This window comes from Rhamphochromis longiceps, linkage group LG11 (assembly GCF_057381845.1).
Source record: "Rhamphochromis longiceps isolate RC_006_pf linkage group LG11, R_longiceps_female_GT1.1, whole genome shotgun sequence".
Taxonomy (NCBI): Eukaryota; Metazoa; Chordata; class Actinopteri; order Cichliformes; family Cichlidae; genus Rhamphochromis; species Rhamphochromis longiceps.
In genome coordinates this window covers 19,969,337-19,994,433 of record NC_140567.1, presented here as the reverse complement: position 1 = coordinate 19,994,433, position 25,097 = coordinate 19,969,337, and the positions used below count along the sequence as shown (strand labels likewise).

General features: G+C 40.0%; 3 protein-coding genes across 3 annotated transcripts; all 3 read right to left on the bottom strand.

Annotated features, from left to right (window-relative positions):
• Positions 1-4: 4 nt before the first annotated feature.
• LOC146658933 (serum paraoxonase/arylesterase 2-like) lies at positions 5-4,267 on the bottom strand. The gene is made up of 9 exons (XM_085422676.1): positions 4,144-4,267; positions 3,842-3,909; positions 3,570-3,625; positions 3,306-3,471; positions 1,751-1,874; positions 1,302-1,502; positions 977-1,058; positions 291-419; positions 5-214 (listed from the first exon to the last, which is right to left on the bottom strand). Exons 1-9 carry the CDS (start codon positions 4,224-4,226, stop codon positions 53-55), a joined length of 1,071 nt encoding a protein of 356 aa, XP_085278802.1. The 5' UTR covers positions 4,227-4,267; the 3' UTR covers positions 5-52.
• A 1,580-nt stretch (positions 4,268-5,847) lies between these two features.
• Positions 5,848-14,442, bottom strand: LOC146658932 (serum paraoxonase/arylesterase 2-like). The gene is made up of 9 exons (XM_085422674.1): positions 14,304-14,442; positions 14,150-14,220; positions 14,005-14,060; positions 13,671-13,833; positions 13,148-13,274; positions 12,771-12,974; positions 12,603-12,684; positions 6,698-6,826; positions 5,848-6,583 (listed from the first exon to the last, which is right to left on the bottom strand). Exons 1-9 carry the CDS (start codon positions 14,378-14,380, stop codon positions 6,422-6,424), a joined length of 1,071 nt encoding a protein of 356 aa, XP_085278800.1. The 5' UTR covers positions 14,381-14,442; the 3' UTR covers positions 5,848-6,421.
• A 2,994-nt stretch (positions 14,443-17,436) lies between these two features.
• Positions 17,437-23,817, bottom strand: LOC146658931 (casein kinase II subunit alpha-like). The gene is made up of 15 exons (XM_085422673.1): positions 23,712-23,817; positions 22,899-22,990; positions 22,496-22,572; positions 22,167-22,292; positions 21,961-22,072; positions 21,765-21,866; positions 21,624-21,674; positions 21,461-21,520; positions 21,265-21,348; positions 21,055-21,165; positions 20,839-20,940; positions 19,415-19,515; positions 19,175-19,323; positions 18,976-19,065; positions 17,437-18,289 (listed from the first exon to the last, which is right to left on the bottom strand). The coding sequence occupies exons 4-15, from the start codon at positions 22,265-22,267 to the stop codon at positions 18,174-18,176; spliced, it is 1,179 nt and encodes a 392-aa protein (XP_085278799.1). The 5' UTR covers positions 22,268-22,292; positions 22,496-22,572; positions 22,899-22,990; positions 23,712-23,817; the 3' UTR covers positions 17,437-18,173.
• Between the last annotated feature and the right edge of the window lie 1,280 nt (positions 23,818-25,097).

Genomic DNA, 25,097 nt, shown 5'->3' with positions numbered 1-25,097 from the left:
CCCCCATCCCTTTACAACATTTGTATTCATTAAGCAACAGTGATCAACGGCATTATTTTAGAAGACAGTATAAGGCTTTGTGGAAAACAGAGCCAATAAGCAACTTTCCCTCATAAGGAGCTGCTACACTGGAGCCCATAAGGACATGGCCATCATCCGCGTACTCCATGCTCACCACTGGCTGCTTTGAGTGAATATTCTTGATCCGGAGCACCTGAAGGACACATTCATAAAATGAATAGGTAAAAATCTAGCTGCAATGTTTTTATTTTATTTTTAAACAAACTAACCTCAGAGCCAGGTGGATCTTCAGGATCATAGCTTGACAACTTCATGGCATTTGGGTGACAACCCAGCCATACGTCACCTGTCTTGTGGTCCACCTCGATGTTGTCACAAAGTGATCCAACAGCTACAGACTGAAAGCATCACATGTTGTTTACATGCTGTAAATGAAACCTGATTATTCTGTCCTTGTGTATGACGTTAAAGCAACAATCCAACCTTTTTTTTTTTTTTTTCTTCTTGCAACAGAACTTCTTTCTTATTCAGCAGAATTAAAACGATTAGTGCTATTTTTATGTCTACATGTTAAATATGAAGCTACAGTATTATGAAAAATGTACAGGCAGCTGTCACTGATACCCCTCAGCCTACTAGCAGATGTACCTATGGTATACATTTTTAAAATTCTAGGCTACAGGAAAGTTAATCTTTGACCTCGAGGTCATTGAGATTTAAACTCGTTTTTACTAGATTCACCTAAGGTATCGTACGTCACCTCATTCTCCACTTGGGCATCCACTCTGCCCACAGGACGGGGTGATGACAATACCCCCTCAACCTCTCACGGCTGAGGGGTAAAAACTGCAACACTAGGCTGGGCTTAGCTTCACATTTAGCACGCAGATATGAGAGTTTTGGGTTGTTGTTTTGTTTTTGTTTTTTGTGACTTTAGAATACACAACACTATTACCTTGATGTACCTCAATTGTTCCCCTTCTTGCCTTTCAAAAACATCTATGTCATGATCCATAATATCCGAAACGTATATGTACCTGCGTTTAAAAAATAAAATAAAATAAAAATCATGTTACAATAACAAACTGTAAATCTCATCCCACTCCTTTTCAAGAATCTAAATTGTGTTTTATATAGAGATGTGGATGACAATTCGATGTCTTCACTTAATTTACAATGTATTCTGTTATTTCTGTTGTATTTCTGTCTGAAATAAAACAGACATTTAACTCAATCAACACATACATGATCAGTGATTGGTGTAACGAACTGAGATTAACCTTTTGTCAGGAGATATGTTTATGCCGTTTGGGGACCGCAGACCATCGGCCACCACCCTCACTTCGTGTGGACTGTAGAACACCACGTCACACCAGGTTAAGTCCAAAAAGACAGTAATAAGCAGAAGTGCATCACTGTGAAAGTAGCGGTCATTTGTGGCGTAGAAGCTCTCCACTCCGACTGCAACAATGTCATTCACACTGAAAAACATGGGGAACAACAAGCACACAAAGCGTTTTATAAAACGTGCCTCAGTCACACAAGCACTTTTTTCCCTATGCTTTTTATCTAACATTTGCATACATTCATGCTCTGATGGATGCATCGGAGAGCAGCTTGGGGTTAGTATCATGCCCAAGGACATTTGGCACACAGGCTTTACATGATGGGATGAGCCACAGCCACCCCAATAAATAAGGCATTAAAAGGTTTCTCATACAGTTCATACCTGTGGAGTAAGGGGTGGGTGATGGTTTTTATGTGCACGAGTGTGTCTTCCTCAACATAACGAAAGATCTCTACTTGGCTGTTGTGATGAGGGTGATTGACCACAAACAGGTACACAGAGTCATCTGCAGAGAAGAAGAAAAGTCTTGTCAACCCTGCTGTGTGGAGGAAACGTAGGTTTCCCTTAGTGTTTCAGTCATGTTTGTGCTCAGGGAAATAAACAACAACTAAAATAGCTTATTTAAAAAAAAAGAAAAAAAGAAAAGGCAGACACGCACATACACCAATTTAGGCTGCAGACTCATAGTAAATTGTCACCTTCTTTCCTTCCCTAAAGCAGTAAGGAGCAATTTACTTTTTTTATAGCCTGACCCAACAGGATCTTATGCTTAAGTAAGGGGACAAACTAAATGCAGACAAAATATCAAAGCCTCACAAAACTCCCTTTTACTACACAGAGATGTTTTTGGCACATATAGGAAAATCTCAGATATGTGTCAAAGACACTGTAATGTAACCGTCTCCTCTTATTCGTTTATCCAAAACCTGTTATCAAGTAAAATGAATAAAGGCAACGAAAATGCTGATCATATTTGCATCATTACATTAATTAAAATTATTAATAATATAGCTGTAAACATAAGGCCCCAAATTTCTTTATGCATTTCACTGTCACTGGGCTTTAACCTTTGGCATCTCACACTGTTGATACAAAGTATTCTGCTCATTTTAGACAATATTCCAGAAAAGACTGGTCCACACAATAGGATGTTTCATAAAGCAGATGGATATGCAACACATAATCACTAGCCAGATGAATCCAAAATTTATACTAGACACTATGGTGAACATCACCAAGCTAATACCAGTGAAAGATATTAGCAGTATCATGCTATAGGGGGTGTTGTTCAGAAGCAAGGGGCAAGTCCTTGAAGAAAACTTGGATGAAGGTACAAAAGTCTTAAGCCTATGGCCATGGAGAACCTTCAGCATGAAGAACCAAAGACTACAGCCAAGACAATACTAGAGGAGCTTCAGACGTGTTCCTGAACAAGTCTGGGAAGATCCATTTGGAAAATTAGATACATTTCCAAAACCTACATGTGCAAAGCTTGTAGAGACTTAACCAAGACGACTTTAGTTCATTTATAAGTCACAGTAACAGTGTAAGGTATACTGCCCTAAATGTACTATGACAGTCACCACTCAAAGACCCATTCATGTCATTTAGTCCAGAATTACTGGCATACCAAAAAATAACCCCCCCCCCCCCCCAAAAAAAAAGACGACAAACAACATGGCTCACAGACTTTCCAGAGAAACAACAATATTACACAAAATTAGCTGCAGTTAAAAGCTGTGTTACATTGTATATCTGCCTTATGTAAATACAAGTACTGTGTGTAGCACGTGGGTGTGCAAAAAAACAAAAACAAAACATCAGCCCTTCTAACTTTACAAACCTATGCATGCGTGCATAAGGGTACAATGAAAAAAAACAACCCGAATACATTTCTGTTACTTAAAATAATAACAAATTTGATGCCATTATTCACCTGCTTCATCAGTGTATGCACTAATGCCATGTGGGTTGAACGAGCTGAGGTCCAGTTCTCCGCTGATTTGCAGCTCCACTGGCGTGGGTTTCGGGTGCAGCAGATCCAAAACATACATTTTCCCTGGTTCATCAGAAAACGAATGTAATCCAGGAAACTTCAACCCCTGAGCCGTAAACACTACTTGTTAGAAACTTTTCTAAATGTGGGGCTTTGCTCAAGAGGTCATCACACAAACAATTGCCCATGAAATTAATAACATACCGTACTCATGAAGGCCAGTCCATCTTTCAGTATGGTGATATCCTCTGCCCCATATTCTGTACAAACAAACAAATCAATAAATATTTTTCCCCTTCTCAGTTCTTACAGAGAGCACAGTCTTATGTCATGCCTTGGTGACGCATGCTCTACAGACAGTTGTGTGAACTTCAGACCCTTCAGCTAATGCCACATGTTAAACGCAGTTTAAAGGTGATTTTTCACGATGCAAACCCCAGAACGAAGATACGAGCATGAATACAAAGATTACATACCAATATTCTGCAAATAATGACAGCTGAGGTGTTTCACTGGAATCTCTCTGGAAGCAAGCATGATTTCCCTGCGGAAGAAGTTTACAGAGCCATTACAAAGAAGCAGTACAAATCAGTATTACAGTTTGAAAGTCTGCTCGAGAAGCCCAAGGATACATTTGTTAAGTCTTTCCATGAAAACATTGGCCACACTTCAACGTGCTTTAGCAAACAACAGCTGTGAACATTTACAATCTGTGCTGCCAATCCCCAAATTTAATGCGACATATGACGTCAGATTTTCTTGTCGGAACAGAACTTACTTCAGTTTAAGGAACCTGTGTCCACTGAAAACTGCAAAGGCAGCAACAGCAACAGCAAGTAGTACTTTCTTCATGGCAGCCATGTTTATAAGTGTCAGGGGTTACCAATGGAAGTGCCATGATTTTCAATGTGCATTAACACAACTGCCCCAAAGATGGAGACAGAGTGCTAAAATTAGTTTGATCTGTTAAAATTAGAAACAGCTGCTAAGACTTAAAAAAAAAAAAAGAAAGAAAGAAAAGAAAACATGTTGTTGTTGTTGTTGTTGTTGCTTGTAACAAGTCAAGGTAGCATTAATTTTAGGATATTTATAACATAAAATATTTGCCCAAAGAAAGAAACAAAGTTTAGTGAATATAAATCATAGCTACACACGGTATATGAATAATGGATTATTTATGCAGCACAACCTAAAAGCTACACTGTATCCGAACACACCGCACGTACGTGTGCACTGCTACCATCAAATCTCAGTTGGAAAAAAATCATGGTGTATTTTTTTTTTCTGTTTCGTTTTATTTGCACACACATAGAATCAACAACAACAATAATGTACAGTTTAAGAATAAGAACAACCACCTTCCCTATAACATGAACAGGTAAGCAGCTGGAACAGACAAGTTACATACAATCATTTACAAATATAATAAATATATATTTGTGCTATTAGAAATAAACATAGTTTTTAATTGTTTTTGAAAGAATAAAATGCAGTTGTGAACTGAAGAACTGGTGATAGTTTGTTCCAATAAAGAGGTTCTCAATATTGATGTGTATTTTGCTTTCTGCATAAGGGTAAATAAAAATCACCATGGTGTCTTGTTTAGTAAGTATGTACATCTGAAAAAGACATAAAAGAAATGTTGCAAAACAACTAGTAAATCACCAATTAAATATACATACTTCTACATAAAAAGAGATATGCAATATGTATTCACATTAAATGTTGTCAAGATTTAGTATTTTACAAAAAGAGGAAAGTCTATTTGAAAAATTCATTATCTGCAAAAATGTCTTTTGAATTAATATAATTTTATGAAGACACAGCACCCCAAACACTATTACAATATATTATGTGTGGACAAATTAAAGTATAATACAATATCAACACACAAGCACAATTTATGAAATGCAGTACTCAGAATACCAATCATGTTCATTAACTTTCTGAGAGGATAACCGAGAAGCCTAAGGACAACTTTGTGAAATCTATATCAGTATAGACAATGTTGGGACATCCTGCTAATGAGATGATGGATGGTGTCCTGAGGGATGCCCCCTCCCCTAGAGTACGTCGGGCCCTCGGGCCACCCTCATGAAGTTTAGTTACTGTTGTCCATCTAGTGCACCTGTTCTTAATCTCATTAACAAGACCTAATCAATATCCCAGAAGCGATGTGATGCTATAATCTGATTAAAAGGTGTTCCTTTATCTCTTTATTTTTGGGGCAGTGTGTATACAGTGGGAGAAACAGTTATGTGATTCCCTGCTGAATTCCTAAGTTCTGTCACTTACAAAGGCATAAACAGTCTATGCCCACTACATACAACTTTAAAACTGACCTGCATGTCATTGAGTGAAAAACGTATATGATCCCCTAAAACCCAGGAAGAATTCTGGCTCCCACCGAATGGTTGCACGCCCATATGGCACATAGATTACAAACACTCAATCAAGCAATCAATCACAAAAAGCACACCTGTCCACAGAATCAATTTCTTTAATTCCATCCAATCAGCAAGAAGGTGACAAGTGTTGGTGTTGTTATTTGTAGATGGAAGAAATATAAAATGACCATCAATCGCCCTCGCTCTGGAGCTCCAAGCCAGATCTTGCCTCATGGGGTGAGGATGATTGTGAAAAGGGTGATGGATCAAATAACATTCCTCCCCCCCCATGTTGACAAATGTGCATTTACTTACTGGGGACACAGTGGACAACTTCATTGTGGAACCACAACAAATGTATTTATTAAAGTTCACATTTCACCTTTTATTTAAAGCCAAATACAGACAGTCACAAATTATCAAATTAAAAACATTATTTTCATAATTGTTCCAATTATTTAACAGTGAAGCAAATATCTTGATAGTTCAGTCATTTCTGTGTCTAATACCACTTTTGTAGGCTGAACGCAGTGCAGTATAAACTGTCCCAGTTGAGAACAGATACAAATATTTGTTTTCCCTTTTTTTTGTCCTTTTAAACACCTGAATTGAGATTTTTTTTTTCCCCTCTCATGTGTTAAAGTGAGTGGCAGTGTTTGCTTTCATCGTCTACTGTAAATCACAGCACAAGGCTTTGTGGAACACAGAGCCAATGAGCAACTTCCCTCCATACGAAGCGGCTACCGAAGAGCCCATGATCACATGTCCATTGTCTGCATACACCTGTGTAACCACAGGCTGATCAGAATGAACATTCTGGATACGGATGATCTGCAAACATACAAAATCATAAGATGTTAAACATAATCAGATCAATCTCTACAAATGGGTGCATGTGCTGTTATATAGTGAGAAAAGAAACACAAATAAGAAGAAACACCAGACCTCTGATCCTGGTGGGTCTTTGGGGTCAAACATGAGAGCCTTCCATGCATTAGGGTGACAGCCTAACCAAAGGTCACCATTTTCAGGGTCAACCTCGACGTTGTCACAGAGTGTACCCACAGCAACAGACTGGTTAAATGTGAAACGAAAGACTGCAATTACACACACACACACACACACATATATATACACATACTAGGGGTGCAACGATACACAAAATTCACGGTTCGGTTCGGTTCGATACTTTGGTGTCACGGTTCGATATTTTTTCGATACAAAAAAAATGTTCATGCCTTTTTAATTTGTCATTTATTAAAATTATAAATATATATTTTAACTCAAAAGTACAGTTTTTAAATTTAACCCTAACCCTTGTGCGTGTTTTATACACACACACACATATATATATATATACACACACACACACATATATATATATATATATATATATACATACACACACACACACACACACACATATATATACACACACACACATATATATATACACACATATATATATATATATATATATATATATATATATATATATATACATATACATATACATATATATATATATATATATATATATATATATATATATATATATATATATATATATATATATATATATATATAAGGCGCTGGCAAGATGGCGCTGGAGTGACGGCAGCCTTTCCAAGTAGCTCTGCAACACCGCACCTTTTTTCTTAACTTTAACTTTTTTAGACTAGTTTTTTCAAAGTTTTTTTCACCTTCCTCTACTTATACCTCTTAGATATAGCGATACAAGATGGATAATGCACTTTTCAAAACTTCTGGAACCAGCTCCTTCATTTATTCGAGAGCGGAGCTGCTGGCACTAAAAACAAAGGGACAGACCGGCATGCGACACAACATCCCGGCCGAGCTAAAGAGGAGCTACAGAGGCTGCAAAGCTGGAGCGAGGAGAGCGGATCACCGGAGGCGATTCAAACCATCAATCCCGACAGTGATCATGGGCAACGTGAACTCGTTACAGAATAAGATTGACGAACTGTGCGCTCTGAACAACCACAGACTATACCGTGAGTGCAGCTTGTTTATCTTCACGGAGACGTGGCTAACCGAGCTAACGCCGCAGGCTAACGTAGACCTATGCGGTTTCACATTTGTGAGAGCCGATAGGGACACGCAGGCCAGCGGAAAAAGCAGAGGTGGGGGACTCATTGTCTACGTTAACAACAGATACTGTAACCCTGGACACGTCTCCGTTAAAGTTTCGGTATGCCGTCCGGACCTGGAGCTGCTAGCTGTTAGCTTGCGGCCATATTATCTACCTCGGGAGTTCAGTCATGTGATCTGTGTGTGTGTTTACATCCCTCCGAGGGCCGACGCAACAGCTGCCTGTGAGAAAATACACACAGTCACAGCAAGACTTCAGACACAAAACCCCGAGGCTTTCATTATTATATCTGGAGACTTTAACCATGCCACACTGGATTCTACTCTGGCTGCTTTTCACCAGTTTGTGAATTGTCCCACAAGGAGCAACAGGACAATTGACCTACTGTATGCTAATGTGAGAGATGCATACAGAGCCACCCCCCTCCCCCCACTAGGGAAGTCAGACCACAACCTGGTTTACCTACAGCCACAATACACACCCCTCGTCCAAAGGCAGCCTGTCACAACGCGCTCCATCCGGAGATGGACCCCAGAAAAGGAGGATGCTCTGAGAGACTGCTATGACACCACAGACTGGGATGTGCTCCTGAGCCCACATGGTGAGGACATAGAGGGGGCGACACACTGTCTTACAGACTACCTCAACTTTTGTGTGGACACAGTCGCCCCTGCTAAGACGGTACGGTGTTATCCTAATAACAAACCGTGGGTAACACAGGAAGTCAAAGCTGTCCTCAACATGAAGAAGAAGGCTTTCAGGAGCAAAGTGAAGGAGGAGATGAAAGCAGCACAGCGGGAGGTGAAACGCTGCCTGAGGGAAGCAAAGGACACCTACAGGAGGAAGGTGGAGCAGAAGTTGGAGAGGAACAATATGAGGGAGGTCTGGAATGGTGTGAAAACCATCACAGGCCACAACACCAAGAAAAGCACAGTGGGGGGGACTGTGGAGAAGGCAAACGAACTCAACAACTTCTTCAACAGGTTTGACCAGCCCACAACCCCCCCACCCTCACCTTCACTACAGAGTCCTCTCCCCACTCTCCTGCCTCCCTCGCTTCCCCCCCTTCCTGACACCATGACACCCCCCTCCTCCAATCCCTCTCTCAGCAGCAAGACATCTCCCCCCCTCCCCTCCTCCCAAACATCTCCCAGTGTCACAGTGGATCAGGTCAGGAGGCAACTGAGGAAGCTTCGCCCCAGAAAGGCAGCAGGCCCAGACAAGGTGTGTCCTAGGATGCTTAAGGCGTGTGCTGCTGAACTTGGGGAGCCGCTACAACGAGTCTTCAACCTCAGTCTGCGACTGGGGAGAGTGCCCGCCCTATGGAAGACATCCTGCATCGTCCCGGTCCCCAAAAAGAACCGGCCCAATGAGCTGAATGACTTCCGACCGGTGGCACTGACGTCACATCTTATGAAGACTCTAGAGCGGCTCTTCCTCAACCTCCTCCGACCACAGGTACAACATGCCCAGGACCCACTACAGTTTGCATACAAGGTGGGTGTCGGAGTGGAGGATGCCATCCTGTACCTCCTACACAGAGCCCACTCACACCTGGATGGGGGAAAAGGCACGGTCAGGATCCTGTTTCTTGACTTTTCCAGTGCCTTTAATACCATCCGGCCCTGTATGCTTCAGGAAAAACTGAACAGGATGGAGGTGGACCCCTGCCTGGTGGCTTGGATCTCCGACTACCTCACTGACAGACCACAGTACGTCAGGCTGAAGGACATCACGTCTGACACAGTGGTCAGCAGCACAGGAGCACCACAGGGAACTGTGCTGTCCCCTCTTCTCTTCACCCTGTACACCTCTGACTTCTGCTACAACTCTGAATTATGCCATATTCAGAAGTTTGCAGATGACACGGCCATCATGGGGTGTATCTGGGATGATCAAGAAGAGGAGTACAGAAGTCTGGTGAGGAACTTTGTCGCATGGAGTCACACAAACCACCTGCAACTCAACACCTCAAAGACTAAGGAACTGGTTGTGGACTTCGGGAGGTCCAGAGAAGGTCCACTGCCAGTTCAGATAGAGGGGGAGGAGGTGGAGGTGGTCAACAAGTACAAGTACCTCGGGCTGTGGGTGGACAATAAACTGGACTGGTCATGCAACACAGAGCACCTGTATAAAAAAGCCCAAAGCCGACTGTACTTCCTCAGGAGGCTGAGGTCTTTTAACATCTGCAGGAAGCTCCTGAGGATGTTTTACCAGTCAGTGGTTGCTGGAGTACTTTTCTATGCTGTGGTGTGCTGGGGGAGCAGCACAGCAAAGAGGGACTCATCCAGGCTGGAGAAACTGATCAGGAGGGCTAGCTCTGTGGTCGGCATGAAGCTGGACACTCTGGTGACAGTGGCAGAGAAAAGGACATTAAAGAAACTGATGGACATTATGGACAATGCTGGGCATCCTCTGCACACGGCCATAAACAACCAGAAGAGTCTGTTCAGTGACAGGTTGCTTCTCCCCAAGACAAGAACTAACAGACTTAAAAACTCATTTGTCCCACACGCCATCAAACTGTTTAACTCCTCTCTGGAGGGGAGAGGGAGGGGAAACAGGAGGACAGAGGAGGGGGGAACAACTAAGCTGTAGTGCCTCTGCACCTCACTGTACAATACCTTGTGCAATACTTTTTGTAAATAGTCAACAGTGCAATAGACTCAATACTTGAAATGTGCAATTCACTTGTATTTTTATTTTTTTATTCCTATTTATTCTATTTATCCCCTTTGTATATTTTATTTATATTTGTCTCTGTATTTATATATATATATATAACAGTTCTGTAACTGTAACTTTGGTCGTTGCTGTGCTTTTTTTGGAAGTCGAATTTCCCAGAGGAACCCACCCGAGGGATTAATAAAGTTCTATCTTATCTTATCTTATCTTATCTTATCTTATATATACATATATATATATATATATATATATATATATATAAAAACACCCAGCACGCCCCTGCGGGCGGTTTATCCTTCAAGCTCGGGTCCTCTACCAGAGGCCTGGGAGCTTGAGGGTCCTGCGCAGTATCTTAGCTGTTCCCAGGACTGCGCTCTTCTGGACAGAGATCTCCGATGTTGTTCCCGGGATCTGCTGGAGCCACTCGCCTAGCTTGGGAGTCACCGCACCTAGTGCTCCGATTACCACGGGGACCACCGTTACCTTCACCCTCCACATCCTCTCGAGCTCTTCTCTGAGCCCTTGGTATTTCTCCAGCTTCTCGTGTTCCTTCTTCCTGATATTGCTGTCATTCGGAACCGCTACATCGATCACTACGGCCCTCTTCTTCTGTTTGTCTACCACCATTATGTCCGGTTGGTTAGCCACCACCATTTTGTCCGTCTGTATCTGGAAGTCCCACAGGATCTTAGCTCGGTCATTCTCCACCACCCTTGGGGGCATCTCCCATTTTGACCTCGGGACTTCCAGGTTATACTCGGCACAGATGTTCCTGTACACTATGCCGGCCACTTGGTTATGGCGTTCCATGTATGCCTTGCCTGCTAGCATCTTGCACCCTGCTGTTATGTGCTGGATTGTCTCTGGGGCATCTTTACACAGCCTGCACCTGGGGTCTTGCCTGGTGTGATAGACCCCAGCCTCTATGGATCTTGTGCTCAGAGCTTGTTCTTGTGCTGCCATGATTAGTGCCTCTGTGCTGTCTTTCAGTCTAGCTTTGTCCAGCCACTGGTAGGATTTCTGGATATCAGCCACCCCCTCTATCTGCCGGTGGTACATACCGTGCAGGGGCCTGTCCTTCCATGATGGTTCCTCGTCTCCCTCCTCTTTCTTGGGTTTCTGCTGCCTGAGGTATTCACTGAGCACTCGGTCAGTTGGGGCCATCTTCCCAATGTATTCTTGGATGTTCGTTGTCTCATCCTGGACTGTGGTGCTGACACTCACCAGTCCCCGGCCCCCTTCCTTCCGCTTAGCGTACAGCCTCAGGGTGCTGGACTTGGGGTGAAACCCTCCATGCATGGTAAGGAGCTTTCTTGTCTTTATGTCAGTGGCTTCTATCTCCTATATATATATATATATATATATATATATATATATATATATATATATATATATATATATATATATATATATATATATATATATATATATATATATATATATATATATATATATATATACACACACACACACACACACACACACACACACACACACACACACACATATATATATATAAAAATATAAAAGACTTTAACTCTGCAAGTACTTGCAGTGAGCATATTCAGCGTTTGTATTTTCTTTTAACACCAAATGTAGATATATTTAATACATGACTTTTTTTAGACTAAATAAATAGCACAATAAATTTTTAAGCAATAATTTGGGGAAAAAATGCTGGATATGCCAAAATGATTCAAGTTAAAACTCATATATGCAAATTTATATTAATTTTTAAATAAATCAGTTAGAAGGTTCAATTAAAAACAACAACAACAACAAGAAAAAATAAAACACTTTTTTTTAATTGAATTTTTATGTAATGATTTTATCATGACCATAATTAATTTATGGTTCAGCCTTAGTTCAATTCAAGCCACAGACACGAATCCCTTGTGGCAAGAGAACTGAAAGGGACTTTGTAAATATAGCAATATTATTTAAAAAAATGTTGATAAATTATCAAAGTATTTTTCGATGGATTTAAATTTTTTAAAAAACTGTCAAAAAAGCAATTCCACACTGTTGTGGTAAGTCAGTTTTATTAGCTACCTTGACGTTGGCCAATGAATTGTCTTCTTTCCGCTCCAACACGTGCACTTTTTGATCAAAAAATTCTACGACATAAATATACCTATAAAAGAGAGAACGTTAAAATAAAGACATTCAGATATTTGAAACATATGTAACCGTGTGCAAGGGCCTCGTGATCATTCTTACCTTTTGTCTGGTGACATGTTGATTCCATTTGCAAAGAAATAACCCTCAGAGACCACTTTTACCTCCTCAGTACTATAGTACACAACATTAGCCCACGTCAGAGGCAGTAAAGGCTCCACAAATACTTTCAGGATTTCTTGGTTAAAATAGTGATCATTTGTTGCATAGAAGCTATCCACTCCCACTGCAACAATATCATTTACGCTAGAATAGAAAGGAAACAAAAAATGTTTTGTCGTGTTATTATACATTAACATGCGCATGATTTGTATGGAACTATATTATGACATGAGATGGTTGCACAAATATTGTTTAAGGCTGACTATTCAGTAAATCTCAAATGTCATTTATAACAGAAATTTGTCATATTACTTTACCTGTAGAGAAGTTCATGTTTAATGGTTTTCAGGTGCTCTAGGGCACGGTCCTCCTCCACAAACTTGAATAGCTCCACTTGGCTTTTTTGTTGAGGATGATTGACAACAAACAGGTAGACTGTGCTATCTGGAAAAAACAATAAGAAAGGCAGAGAACAACAATAATGTCTATAAGGCATGTGTGTGTGTGACTGTGTCAAAGTTGAGGAGCATGCAGAACTTGAAATTAAATAAAAAGAAAATTATCACTAGGCTTTGCAAACACACTCATGAAAAGCCTGGCTATTCTTACTGTACTTACATGGTACCACCTGTAAGTATCACAGCAGGTTTGACCACATGCTTGGCAAGCACACACAAGCAAAAGAAAAAAGTAAACATTGTCCTCAGTGCCCTAAGTTGAGCAATAAATTGCAAAGTTTACTCAAATCGAGGACATCAGACTTTTTGCCTTCCAGATGCCATTCTGTGGACACTTGCATGCGATGTGTGCAAACGCATAATGAACTGTAGGGTTGTTTACCACTTGGATCGATGTATACACTGATGCCATGAGGGTTGAAAGAGTCAAGATCAAAGTTCCTTGGCATGCGGAGCTCTACTGGTTTCATCTGAGAATCCTGTAGATCAAGCAGAAATATCTTTCCAGGCACATCTGAGGAAGGCAGTCCAGGAAACTTCAGACCCTGCACACACAAAGCATGAAAAATACTGTAATTATACAAAGTGTAATAACACTAGCTACATTATAAATTCCTGATGTTATTAACATTCTTATTACACACGATTGCTATGGGCTTTAAGACTGTTAACCTAAGAGGTGGAGATTTGGCTGCTTTACAGCAAAAACAACTTACAGTGCTGATAAGGGCAAGCCCGTTTTCCAGGATCGTTATATCCTCCGATCCATAATCTAAAAGCACAATATTCACATATTGTTAATTTTTCTGGTTTCTAGTCTGCATGAAAGTATCGGCTGCATTTTCTTGCATGTTGGCTTACCCAGATTTTTGAGTGCAACACAGTTGGGGAGGTGTTTCGGGACGATCTCTCTAGTAGCAAGGCACCTTTTCCTGCAGAGTTTGCATAAAAAAAAGTTATTTTGAAACAGTCCGAGCGCACAAAAGTGCTTCGACATGAACGCTATCTGTAGTACCTGAGGTTGATAAATCTCTCTCCTAACAGCACCGACAAGGCAGCTACAAAAAGTGAAATGTATGCGAGCTTTCCCATTTTGAAATCTGGAGGAGGAAAGGTTTTCAAACGGACTTAAAAACTGCAACAGCGGGGCGTTCCCGAAATGCTGCATTCATGACAATCCGAAATACCGCTTCTTACCATGTGAAATAAGAAATGCATCGCTTATATATATCGCATTGTGAATCTCTAAATTTGATAAACACGTAAATTTGCTGTAGATCCAAAGAGTTAGCATCTAAAAGACAGATCTATGTTGTTTGTGCGCATGAAAGTTGGGTATTTTGAAAGTTGACAGATGTTGCATTTTTTGCCCTTAGTAGACCATGAAGTGCACACAGCCTGCAGGTTTGTTCCTAATATTCTAAACACATTCTACCAGCAGAGTTGCCTCATGATTAACATTTGGCCTCTTGACTCTGCACATGCAATGGAGTCACCTTTGTGTGTAATATGTACCTTTGTGAGCCCTCTGGGAACATCCAGTGCACCTGTATGGGATTATCTTTTAGTAAATTTCACTTTCTGTAAGGGGATATGTACTCACTGGTCACTTCATTAGATACACATTTTTAACCCCTTGTTAACAGCTAATGAGCAAGTCACATGGCAGCAACTCAGTGCGTTTAGAAATGTAGACCTGGTAAAGATGACCTGCTGAAGTTGAAACGGAGCATCAGAATGATGGAGAAAAGTGATCTAAGTGGCTGAAAGCGGCATGGTTTTTGGTGCTGGCCTGATTATTTCACTAACTGCTGGGATTTTCCCACACAACCATCGCTAGAGTTTACAGAGGATGGTTTGTAAAAGAGAAACTATCCAGTGAGGAGCAGTTCTTTGGGTGAAAATGGTCAGAGGAGAATGTCTCAAATAAACGCCTGTTTCAGCCAAAGTATGCAGAAGAGCATTTCTCAACACACAGCATGTTGAAGACTGAAGCACATGGGCTAAATCTACACTACTGGCTGCCACGCCTGTGAGCTAAGAAGAGGTGCAGTCCCAAGAAGTAATTTCCGTCACCGAAATTGCTGAATGCACGGGGGAAGGTTTAAAAAGTGTATTGACATTAAAAATGTCTTTTTCAAGAAAGATCTGGCCAAGATTGCAGTAGAAATTGCAACAAGTATAACCCCACCATTCTGCAAAGATATCTTATGAGCCAAAAGAAGATTGGACTGATTGTAATGCAGCTACAAACACACAGAGTGATGAAGATTAAACAGATCGTTCTTTATTTTATATATAAACTCTTCATAAATCCTGCTGACTACAGTCTATTTACTAAAATATGCTAAATGATTACACATAAAAAACACAATTTCTGGCAGTTAATCAGTTGTTGGTATAACACATGAAACTGAAAAGAATATGGCATTATCAACATGAAAGCATGGATCCATCCTGCCTTGTATGGGCGGTTCAGGCTGCTGCTGGTGTAAGGGTGTGGGGGATGTTTGCTTGGCACATTTCGAATTATTGTTTAACTGGCACAGCCTACCTGACCATGTCCATCCCTTTATGACCACAGCGTGCCCATCGTCTGATGGCTGCTTCCAGCCAGATAACGTGCCGTGCCACAAAGTTCAAACCATGCCGAACAGTTTCTTGAACATGACAATGAGTCCATTGTACTCACATGGCCTCCACAGTCACCAGATCTCAAATGAATAAGCAACTTAATGTGATGGAATGGGAGATTCTCATCGCGGATGTGCAGCCAACAAATCTGCAGCAATTGCGTGATGGTCTCACATCAACACAAAGCAAAAATCTCTGAGGAATGTTTCCAGTACCTTAATGAACCTATGTCATATAGAATTTTAAGACAAAAAAGGGCTCAACCCAGAACAAGCAAGATGTACCTAATGAAGTGGCCGGTAACTATGCAAGTCATGCTGACTCACTCTCAGGTTTGCTGCTGTTGGTTACAGCATGATCAGGGCTGTGAATGCAGGTCCTTCCCACGTTTTAGACAGAATTAAAAACAAGCAAGCAAACACACAGAAGTCTTAATTAACAGTAATGTGAATATGAGTTGTGTATAATTATGGCATTGGATAGTTTTACTAATGTTTCTTAAGGTCAGCTATTCAATAAATCTCATATATAGCTTTTAGCAGGTTTGTAGTAGGTTTTCAGGTCCACGGGGGAAGTGGTGGCCTCCGAGCAGCCTGAGGATAGTTTGGGCCTGCTGTGAAGTGTCAGTTTAACTAGTGACATAGCAAAAAGGAGCGAGTTGACAGACCCCTCTGAATTCATAAATCAGGTGTGACTCTCTTTCTCCATGCTCCCTGCACTAATGGCTTGCTAAACTTCTCTCTCTTCCTGGCCTTTGAAAAATCTGCACTCACACCACAGTTTGGAGACTAATGTTTGCTTTTGTAATCTGGACAACCTTCCTCCCAATGCAAGGTTTCAGCATTAGGCTGTTTTTGAACCAGTAGTGAAGATAACCATTTAAAAGCCTTCTATCGCCACTCATTCACATTTTCAGTGTAACTGGACTGAAAAAAAGGACTATTTCTCTATTTTTCTTTTTAATAACAGCTACCCAAACTATGACTAAAGTGACTTCTTTTAGCCACAATAATCATATATTAAAAATAAGATATTGCCAGTTATAAAAACATGGGGTTAGCTTCCAAAATTAGCAGCCTGGTGATGTTTTTTCTTTTTTTTCATGAACAGAATGGCCTGCGATAGTCAGAAATCCCAGCCTAATTCATTGTTTTATTCCACGCTTGCACTGGGGCGTGGTCCTCGACAAGCTCGAACAGCTCTACCTGGTTCTGAGAATTTTATCTGACAAATGATAAGAAAAATATAATATGGAAATAATCTCAAGGGGTGTGTGTGAGCGATTACATATGTGTTCATTTGTTGCCGTCAGGTATTTCGAACCCTTACATTCTAAAAACACACCTATATCCACTAGTCCATCTAAAGGAAACCTAATATTAGGTGTAAATATTCATTCAAGTAAACTTTTCTTGCAGTAAACAATGACTATGGTGTTTCCATTCATTGACACATACCTACATGACCAGCCTGATGTACTGGTGTATATTCAATAACATGTAGGGCCTGCAAAACCCTGTTTAAATTGTTTATTTTTGAAGTTGTTTTCTGTAGGTGATGACCCCTCCCAACATAAAACAAAAAAGTTACAAAATTGTCTATAATCAAAATCATGTGTAAGAGACTTCATAAAAAACAAACATGAACACATACATACACATACAGAAGTGAAGTAACATAAAATTGGCAAACTATTGACCCTGTGAAACTCAGCATTGGGTGCATGCAACCTGACCGTAACTGTAGAATATCTACAAAAAGTCCAATTAAAGAACGATAGCGTCTAACAACTTCAAAACACCTACAACTCCTGCACGTTACATCGTGTGCGACCAGCGAGCGCTGTTGGGTGGGGCGCGCCAGATTCCTGACTCTTGTTTCGTGAAGTCGTGTCAAAGGTTCACAGTGTAATACAGCAGGATCCCCGTCAAACAGTTTCAAGAGCAAGACTGTATATTTGAAACATACAAAATAAATTTTTATTATCCATTCTCTTCAGGTCTACATCTCATTAGGATTTCTAGACAATAGCATTGTCAAGTAACACACCCAAATTAATTTCTAATAATTCTGACAGGTGCAACAATACATTTCTGTCAAGTCCAGGTGTCAAAATAGAACTGAATGTGAAAAGCAATTTAAATCTTCTTTGTTATTTTTCCAACATAAAAGGGGGAGCCATGGCCCTGGGTCGTAGTGAGAGCTACGTGGGTCATGGCCGTGGGACACAAACACGGGTGAGGAAGTGGCTTCAGGGCTGGGCCCCGGTGGCCGCAGGGACTTGTGTGGCCAGGGTGTTGGGGGCGGGGATGACGGGTGATCCAGCAATGTTAGCCATGGGCTGTGTGGAGGACATTGAGGTGATGCCTAGGAAAGGAAGAAGGATCATTAATCACCCAGAAAATGCACAATTACAGAAAGGAGGGAGATCAAAGAACGGGCATCACGATGGGCTGGATCTTACACCACAAGTAAAAATATTCATAATCACAAAGTTCAAGCCAGCTAGAATAATACAGGTGTTTTCAAAATGTTCCATAGTTATAATATACAATCAGCACACATCTTCGTACACACGCATGCTGTTAGGTTGCTTCAATTTGTTTCAACTGAACTTTTCTATTTTCAAAAGGAAAAAGTGTGAAGCTGTCCAGGTGCCATTCTGAGAAAAGTAAATATGAGCAACTCCTGCAGCGCATGCCTTAAACGCACCTGCAGCTGATATTATTATGTACCAAAGTTACCTGATGCAATCTATAAGAAATGTTGCCACATTACTAATCAGAAAATCACAGCTCTAAACGGTGATGTACTTTATTAATGTTTTTTAACACCAGTGCATAACTTTAACTGCAGCCACTGTCAGCAGGTGCTCCTTCAAAAAAAAAAAAAAAAAAAAGTCAACAAAGTCACACCTCTACTTTACAGTAAAGGGCTAATTATAGATATCTAACAGAGGTCATCTATCTTCTAGATAATTCTTTGCAAAAGCATCGTGCAGCTAGCAAGACTGTTGTCTGTAAGTGCATGCCACTTTGAACAAGATTACTCACCGGCCATCATACTTGAGGAGCTGACTGGAGTGGAGCTGGCAGCCATCCCTCCAGGAGTGGCCCCCCTTCCCTGATCTTTTACGATGGGATCTGAGAACAAACATGTATGTAAGCAACCACAAAATGTTTAAAAAAAAAAAAAAAAAAAAAAAAAAAAAAAAAAGGCAATACATGCAGAGACAGGAAATACAAGACTTACAGAAGTAAGGATGATCCATGGCCTCTCTGGCCGTGAGGCGGGCTTGATGGTCGTAACGCAGCAGTTTGTCAAGGAAGTCTAGAGCCTCTGTACTGACTAGGTGCTGGTTCTCGCTGTGCACAAACCTTTCCCACCTTTTGCGGGAATGCCTAGAGGCAAACAATTGGCCATTGAGATTTAGTCATAAGCCAAAACACTCAATGGATGCTTTATTATGAACAAGCAGCTATGATCTTTTACCTTCCCAAAATGTCATTGAACCGTGGATCCAGCTCAATGTTGTACTTGTCAATGTAGTCATACAGGTCCTCTGTGCCAAGTACTTTTGCAATTCGCACAAGCTGCAAAACAAAAAAAAATACAATTAATAATAATAAAAAAAGCAGTTGGATTACATGAAGCATTTGTTTGACCATGGTGTGTACAGACCAATAATTAATGGTGGGAGAGTACAAATACAGGACAACACATTTTGTTATATTAAGACTGGGCATGTTTGACACTCATTCTGTTCATTCTGCTTTTAATCATAAAACTTATCAAAGCACGCTTAAAGGAAAATAATTTAAAAACCTGATGATAGTAATTATTTAAGAATCAGACATTATTTTTATTTAAAAAAAAAACCCAAACAAACAAAAACATGTGAGCACAGAGTGGAAGTAGTACAAAGTGAACACTTGAAATATAAAATGATGAGAGAAAAAAAACAAAATAAAAAATGAAAATTTGCTACATCATACCAACAAAAAACAAAAAACATAATAAAAAAAAATAAAAATTAAAAAAAACATACAGTTCCAGTGGTTGATTTTCTTATCAGTCACACATATTTTTTTTATTAGCAACGACCAAAGGTTTCCTATTTATCGATGGTGGTTTACTTCAACTGGGTGGAGCATCTAGAGAAATGATTAACTGATCGTAGCACAGTCATCGTTATGATAGCTTTTCCTTTGAAAGTATATGAATCAACCTTGTGACCCTTAAACTGGTTTGAAATGCTACGACTGTTTCAGTAAGTAAGAAATACCGATATGAATCATCTGTCGCTCGCTGCATTTTGATATTATAATTCAAGAAATGGAATTATGCTAGATGAATTAATGCTGATAAATACAACTGAAAACTGCATTAGCAGGTGATCGAAAGCTAAAATGTACAAATAATCAAATATGGAATACTAACGTTTTATAAGAGAGGTTCAATAAAGGATCCTAACTATTTAGTTACAATAAAGAGGACTTGATGCTAGGCTTCAATTTAATGGACTACTTTAGCATCTTGACCTTAGTCCTAGTGTAGATAAGCAAAGCTCCTAACATAACTGACATTACAGACGGGATTAAACTGTGTCATGACGTACGTCCTTAGATATGTCGTCACGGCTTGCACCCTTTGTTTTTTTCCTGGTTCATTTAATACATCAAGCTGGCACAAAGTTAAGAATAAACAAACCCTGAAGCAATCGCTGCTGGTTTTCCACACAAGGTTATGATGACACCAGCGCCTGCTCTGAGAATACTAGTGTGACTGTGTAGAAAATAAAAATACTCTGTATTGTGGGGAAAAAAAAAAAGCTCTGCAGCTCTATTTTGGCCATAAGGTCCCTGACCACACTGACAAGACTATATTTAAAGAACAAAAACAAAAAAAGATCATACCTGATCATAGTTGTCATGACCATGAAAGAAAGGTTCCTTCCTGAAGATCATGCTGGCGAGCATGCAACCCAAACTCCACATGTCCAAGCTGTAGTCATACATCTACAAATAATATAAAGACGGGCACTGGATTGAAGTGGCTTCCTGACTTGATTATATATTGAACACAGACATTTATTTGCCTCTACATGCAGATAGTAATATAAAGAGTTTCACCTGGTAGTCTACCAGCAGTTCAGGTCCTTTGAAGTACCTGGATGCCACTCTCACGTTGTATTCTTGGTTTGGATGGTAGAATTCAGCCAAACCCCAATCGATTAGACGGAGCTGAACAAGAAGAACAAGTCAGAATATGCTGCAATAACTGTATCGGGCTACAAGCCTAAGCAAATGATAATGACAATAGCCAACATAATAATACAATACCTTTCTATGTTCATGATCAATCATTACATTGTGTGGCTTGACGTCTCTGTGCATAATTCCCATACTGTGGCAGTAATCCAGAGCCTGCCATTAAAATTTTTTTTAAAAATAAATAAATAAAAAGATATATATTGATCTAACGTTTCCAATATAACAGAACAGCTGGTGCAATCCACATGTACGAAAAACTGCTTACCTTTAAGATTTCGTACATGTAGAACCGTATGTCAAAGTCGGACAGAGTTTGATACAATTGCTGTAAAAGAATAAAAAACAAAACAAATTATAGGCAGTTTGGGGAAAAAATAGTAAGATTAACATTTCAAAATTAGCAGTCCACAAAAACACAACATCATTACCTTGAAGTCTGTGTTGTTGACATGTTCAAACACCAGAGCTGGGGTCCGTGACTAAAAGAAAAAGGGAAATGTGTGTTTTTGCAAAAAGTCTTTCGCGTTTAAAAGCCTCGAATTATTTTAAGTAGAAAAACAGAACATTACCACAGGGTCCTTGACGATATCTAACAGTGAGATGATATTTGGACCACCCCTCAAATTCTCCAGGATCTTTATTTCTCTCTTGATTTTCTTTTTCTTGACAGGCTATGGACAGGGACGAGGTCTCATGAGGCTTATAAAATCTCAACTGAAGTGACAAGGTGAAATCCACCAACAATCAATCGATAAACATCCATACCTTCAGTATTTTGACGACCACTTTTTCATTGTTTGTGATGTTTATGGCTTCAAACACTTCACTATATTTGCCTCTCCCTAGTTTTCTGACTAGCTGATAGTCGTCTTGGTTGCTGGGGAAAATTTTTTTTAAAAGTCAGAGTTAAAAACCTAAGGAAAAAAAACAAAACTAAACCAAGGTCACCAACAATAACCCCTTTTCCTTACCCCCATTCAACAACATGGGACTCATAGTCCCAGTATTCCCGAGGTCTCTGTGTGTTTACATCAGGGTAAACTCGAGAGCGGCTTGGAACAGGGCCAGACATATTCTACAAAGGGTCTTCTCTAAATCTCCTGAGATGAGACAGAAAAAGGACAAATGATATTATACAATAAAGCTCTATTAAAATCACAGGGGCACAAATGTGCAAGACAAATACATACTGATGGTTACATAAGCATTTTTGAGTACTGGTTTAGCATTCCAACTGTTATAAACAGCCTTGTATATAAAATGTTGGCCAAATATTGAAATATAAGACAGCACAGCATACCTGGGAGGTTTCCTCCAGGACAATGGTGAAAGGTGAACTGAAACAAAGTTGGCTGAAATGCCTCTACGGTAAGTAAGCTACATAGGAAAACAGACAAAAAAAATATACACATATATATATTGTTAAAAACCATACCAGTTCTTGGCATTTATTAAATATTACAGGAAGAAATGATGAGCAATGTGTAGCAAAAAGTTTAAGACATATTTAGACTCAATGGTAGCCTGATTAAAACTTTCAAAAGAAAAATGTGAATATTCCCCACACGCTACAGAAGAGCAGTAATAATATCTTAAGTAAAACAGAGCAATTTTAAAGTAAAACAGACACGTTTAAACAAAACTAAGGATAGCCCGGGGATGTCTAGTGTGTGGAAATGTGCTGGCGTATAAAATGGAGCAACCTGAATGTTAAATGGGGGCATCCAACCAGTCTAATCAGGAGGTACGGGGTTCAATACAGTCATCACTGGGGGCTACACCAAGCCAGTATCTCCTGTTGAAACGGGGCAGAAATGTAGGTCAATTAAAATCAACAGTATCAATCAGGAAAACACGAGCAGTGTGCTAGCCAACGTACGCCAACCACTATATAACGTTATTAAGGTTATGTCAAATTTACGAGCACACGAAGAGCATCCAGTCGACAAATGATCTATCTGCTACGAGACACGCGTTTAGCTGGAGCCAGTTTGCCCGCTTAATACTTTGATGAAGAGGTGAAATGTGCGCACAAGCCTTCTGTGGCCCCACAAGGCCTACTGTGGAGCTAAGAGATAGCCGGGCAGCTGGCTTACATGCTAGTTAGCATTAGCTTCGCCAACTGCAGAGTAAAAAAAAAAGCCGGGTACAAAGTCACAACAAGCTCTCGACCACACTATGGGTCTGTAACGGAAAGAAAATAATAATTCTGCGTTAAAGTAGTAAAACGACTTCCCAATTGCCCATTATTAAAGTGGAACTTCACAAAAAGCTTCGAAAAAATATATTTCTTAAAGCTAAAAAGTGCTAAGCTAACAAGCTAGGGGAGTGAATAGCCAGCTTGGCTGGCGAGGCAACTGGCTGACAACGCCTTGAAAAAACACCCTTGAATCACTGTGATCGAACAGCAGAATGGCGTCGCGGCTGTGTTACTTATCCATAGCCTTTCCTCGTGTGCATAGCACCCACAAATAGCTCTAAACCAACGAATATTTGCGATTAAATAACCCGATTACCTCTCAGCGTTGTTGGGACGTCAATATGGCGATGCTCGAGATCAAGAGCTTAGTGCGAACAGCCTCTCCTGCAGGGGGCGCTCTCTCTTTTCCTTTTCATAGGGAGACTGTAACTCAGTCTGCCACCAACAGGTCTCGCTAGAGGAGGAAACTTTGATCCGGACGTCTCTGTAGTTAAAGCTTTTTAGTTTATTTAAAACTCAGTGTTCGGTTCCACAAGTAGACTAAAACATCCCATCTGTTAAAAACAAGTAAATGTATGAATATAAATAAATGTATTACTGTGTGCATAATATTGTATTTTGGCTTTCTTGTTTCTATTTTGTTTCTATTTTTTTTTTTCTAATATATCTCTAATTCATTTTTTCTTCCTGTACCTTGTGCTTTTGTAACAAGTGAATTTCCCCTGTGTGGGTTTAAGCAAGGCCTATGCCTATATTTATCTGAGCATCACAAACGGTTTACTTAATTCAGTACTGTTATTTTCACATCTGACATCGGGAAAATACCTAAATAATAAATGTAATCATTTAAGGTTGAAATTTGATTACTTTTCTTAAAGTGACCCAAAATACACGAAAATAAAACTCAAATATGACCTTCATTCATTGAGATTTTTTTTAGGTCCACTAATGTGCGTCAAATCAAGGAAAATGTGTAGTAGGGAATTTTGAAACTGTGAAAATGTACATGCCATGTTTATCTATCACATGAATAGTCAGTGTTTCCTCCACATTTGCCCAGGTTTCTGCAGACAAAGGAACCTATTGGTCTTTGAAGGATCACGGTGGAATCGCCAAACAGCATCATAGTAAAACATCAGGGGGAATGATCATAAGTAACAGAGGTATGAGGTCTGAAATAAGGTGGGCATAGTGGTAGACTGGTTAACACTGTTGCCTCAGTGCAAAAAGGTTCCTGGTTCATATGCTTGCTGTGGCATCTCTGTGTGGAATTTGCATGCTTGATCTACTTCAGTGTATCTAGAGTGGGGTTTTTTCCCCCACAGTCCAAAGACTGTCAGGTTAATTGGGGATTTTGAATTTGCAGTCAATATGAAGAAGATAAAATACTTAAAGTGTATGGAATAAAGTTCTGTATAAATGTATAGTTAAAGTGTGAATTATAGTAAGACGAGTGATCATTAAAGCTATACTAAATATAAATGTGTGTACCAGCAGATAACACATGTGAGAATATCTAACAATAAACAAACTGTAATCCATCTATTCTGAACTATTGAAACAGAGATTAAAGGAGGGAATGCGGCAGAACAAGATTATAATGGCATGTGTGTGATTGACCTTTTATTGCTGCTTTGAACGCACAGACAAGTTTGCAATAAGCATTCTTTTGCTCTAAGTGTTCATTAACATTGAATAAATA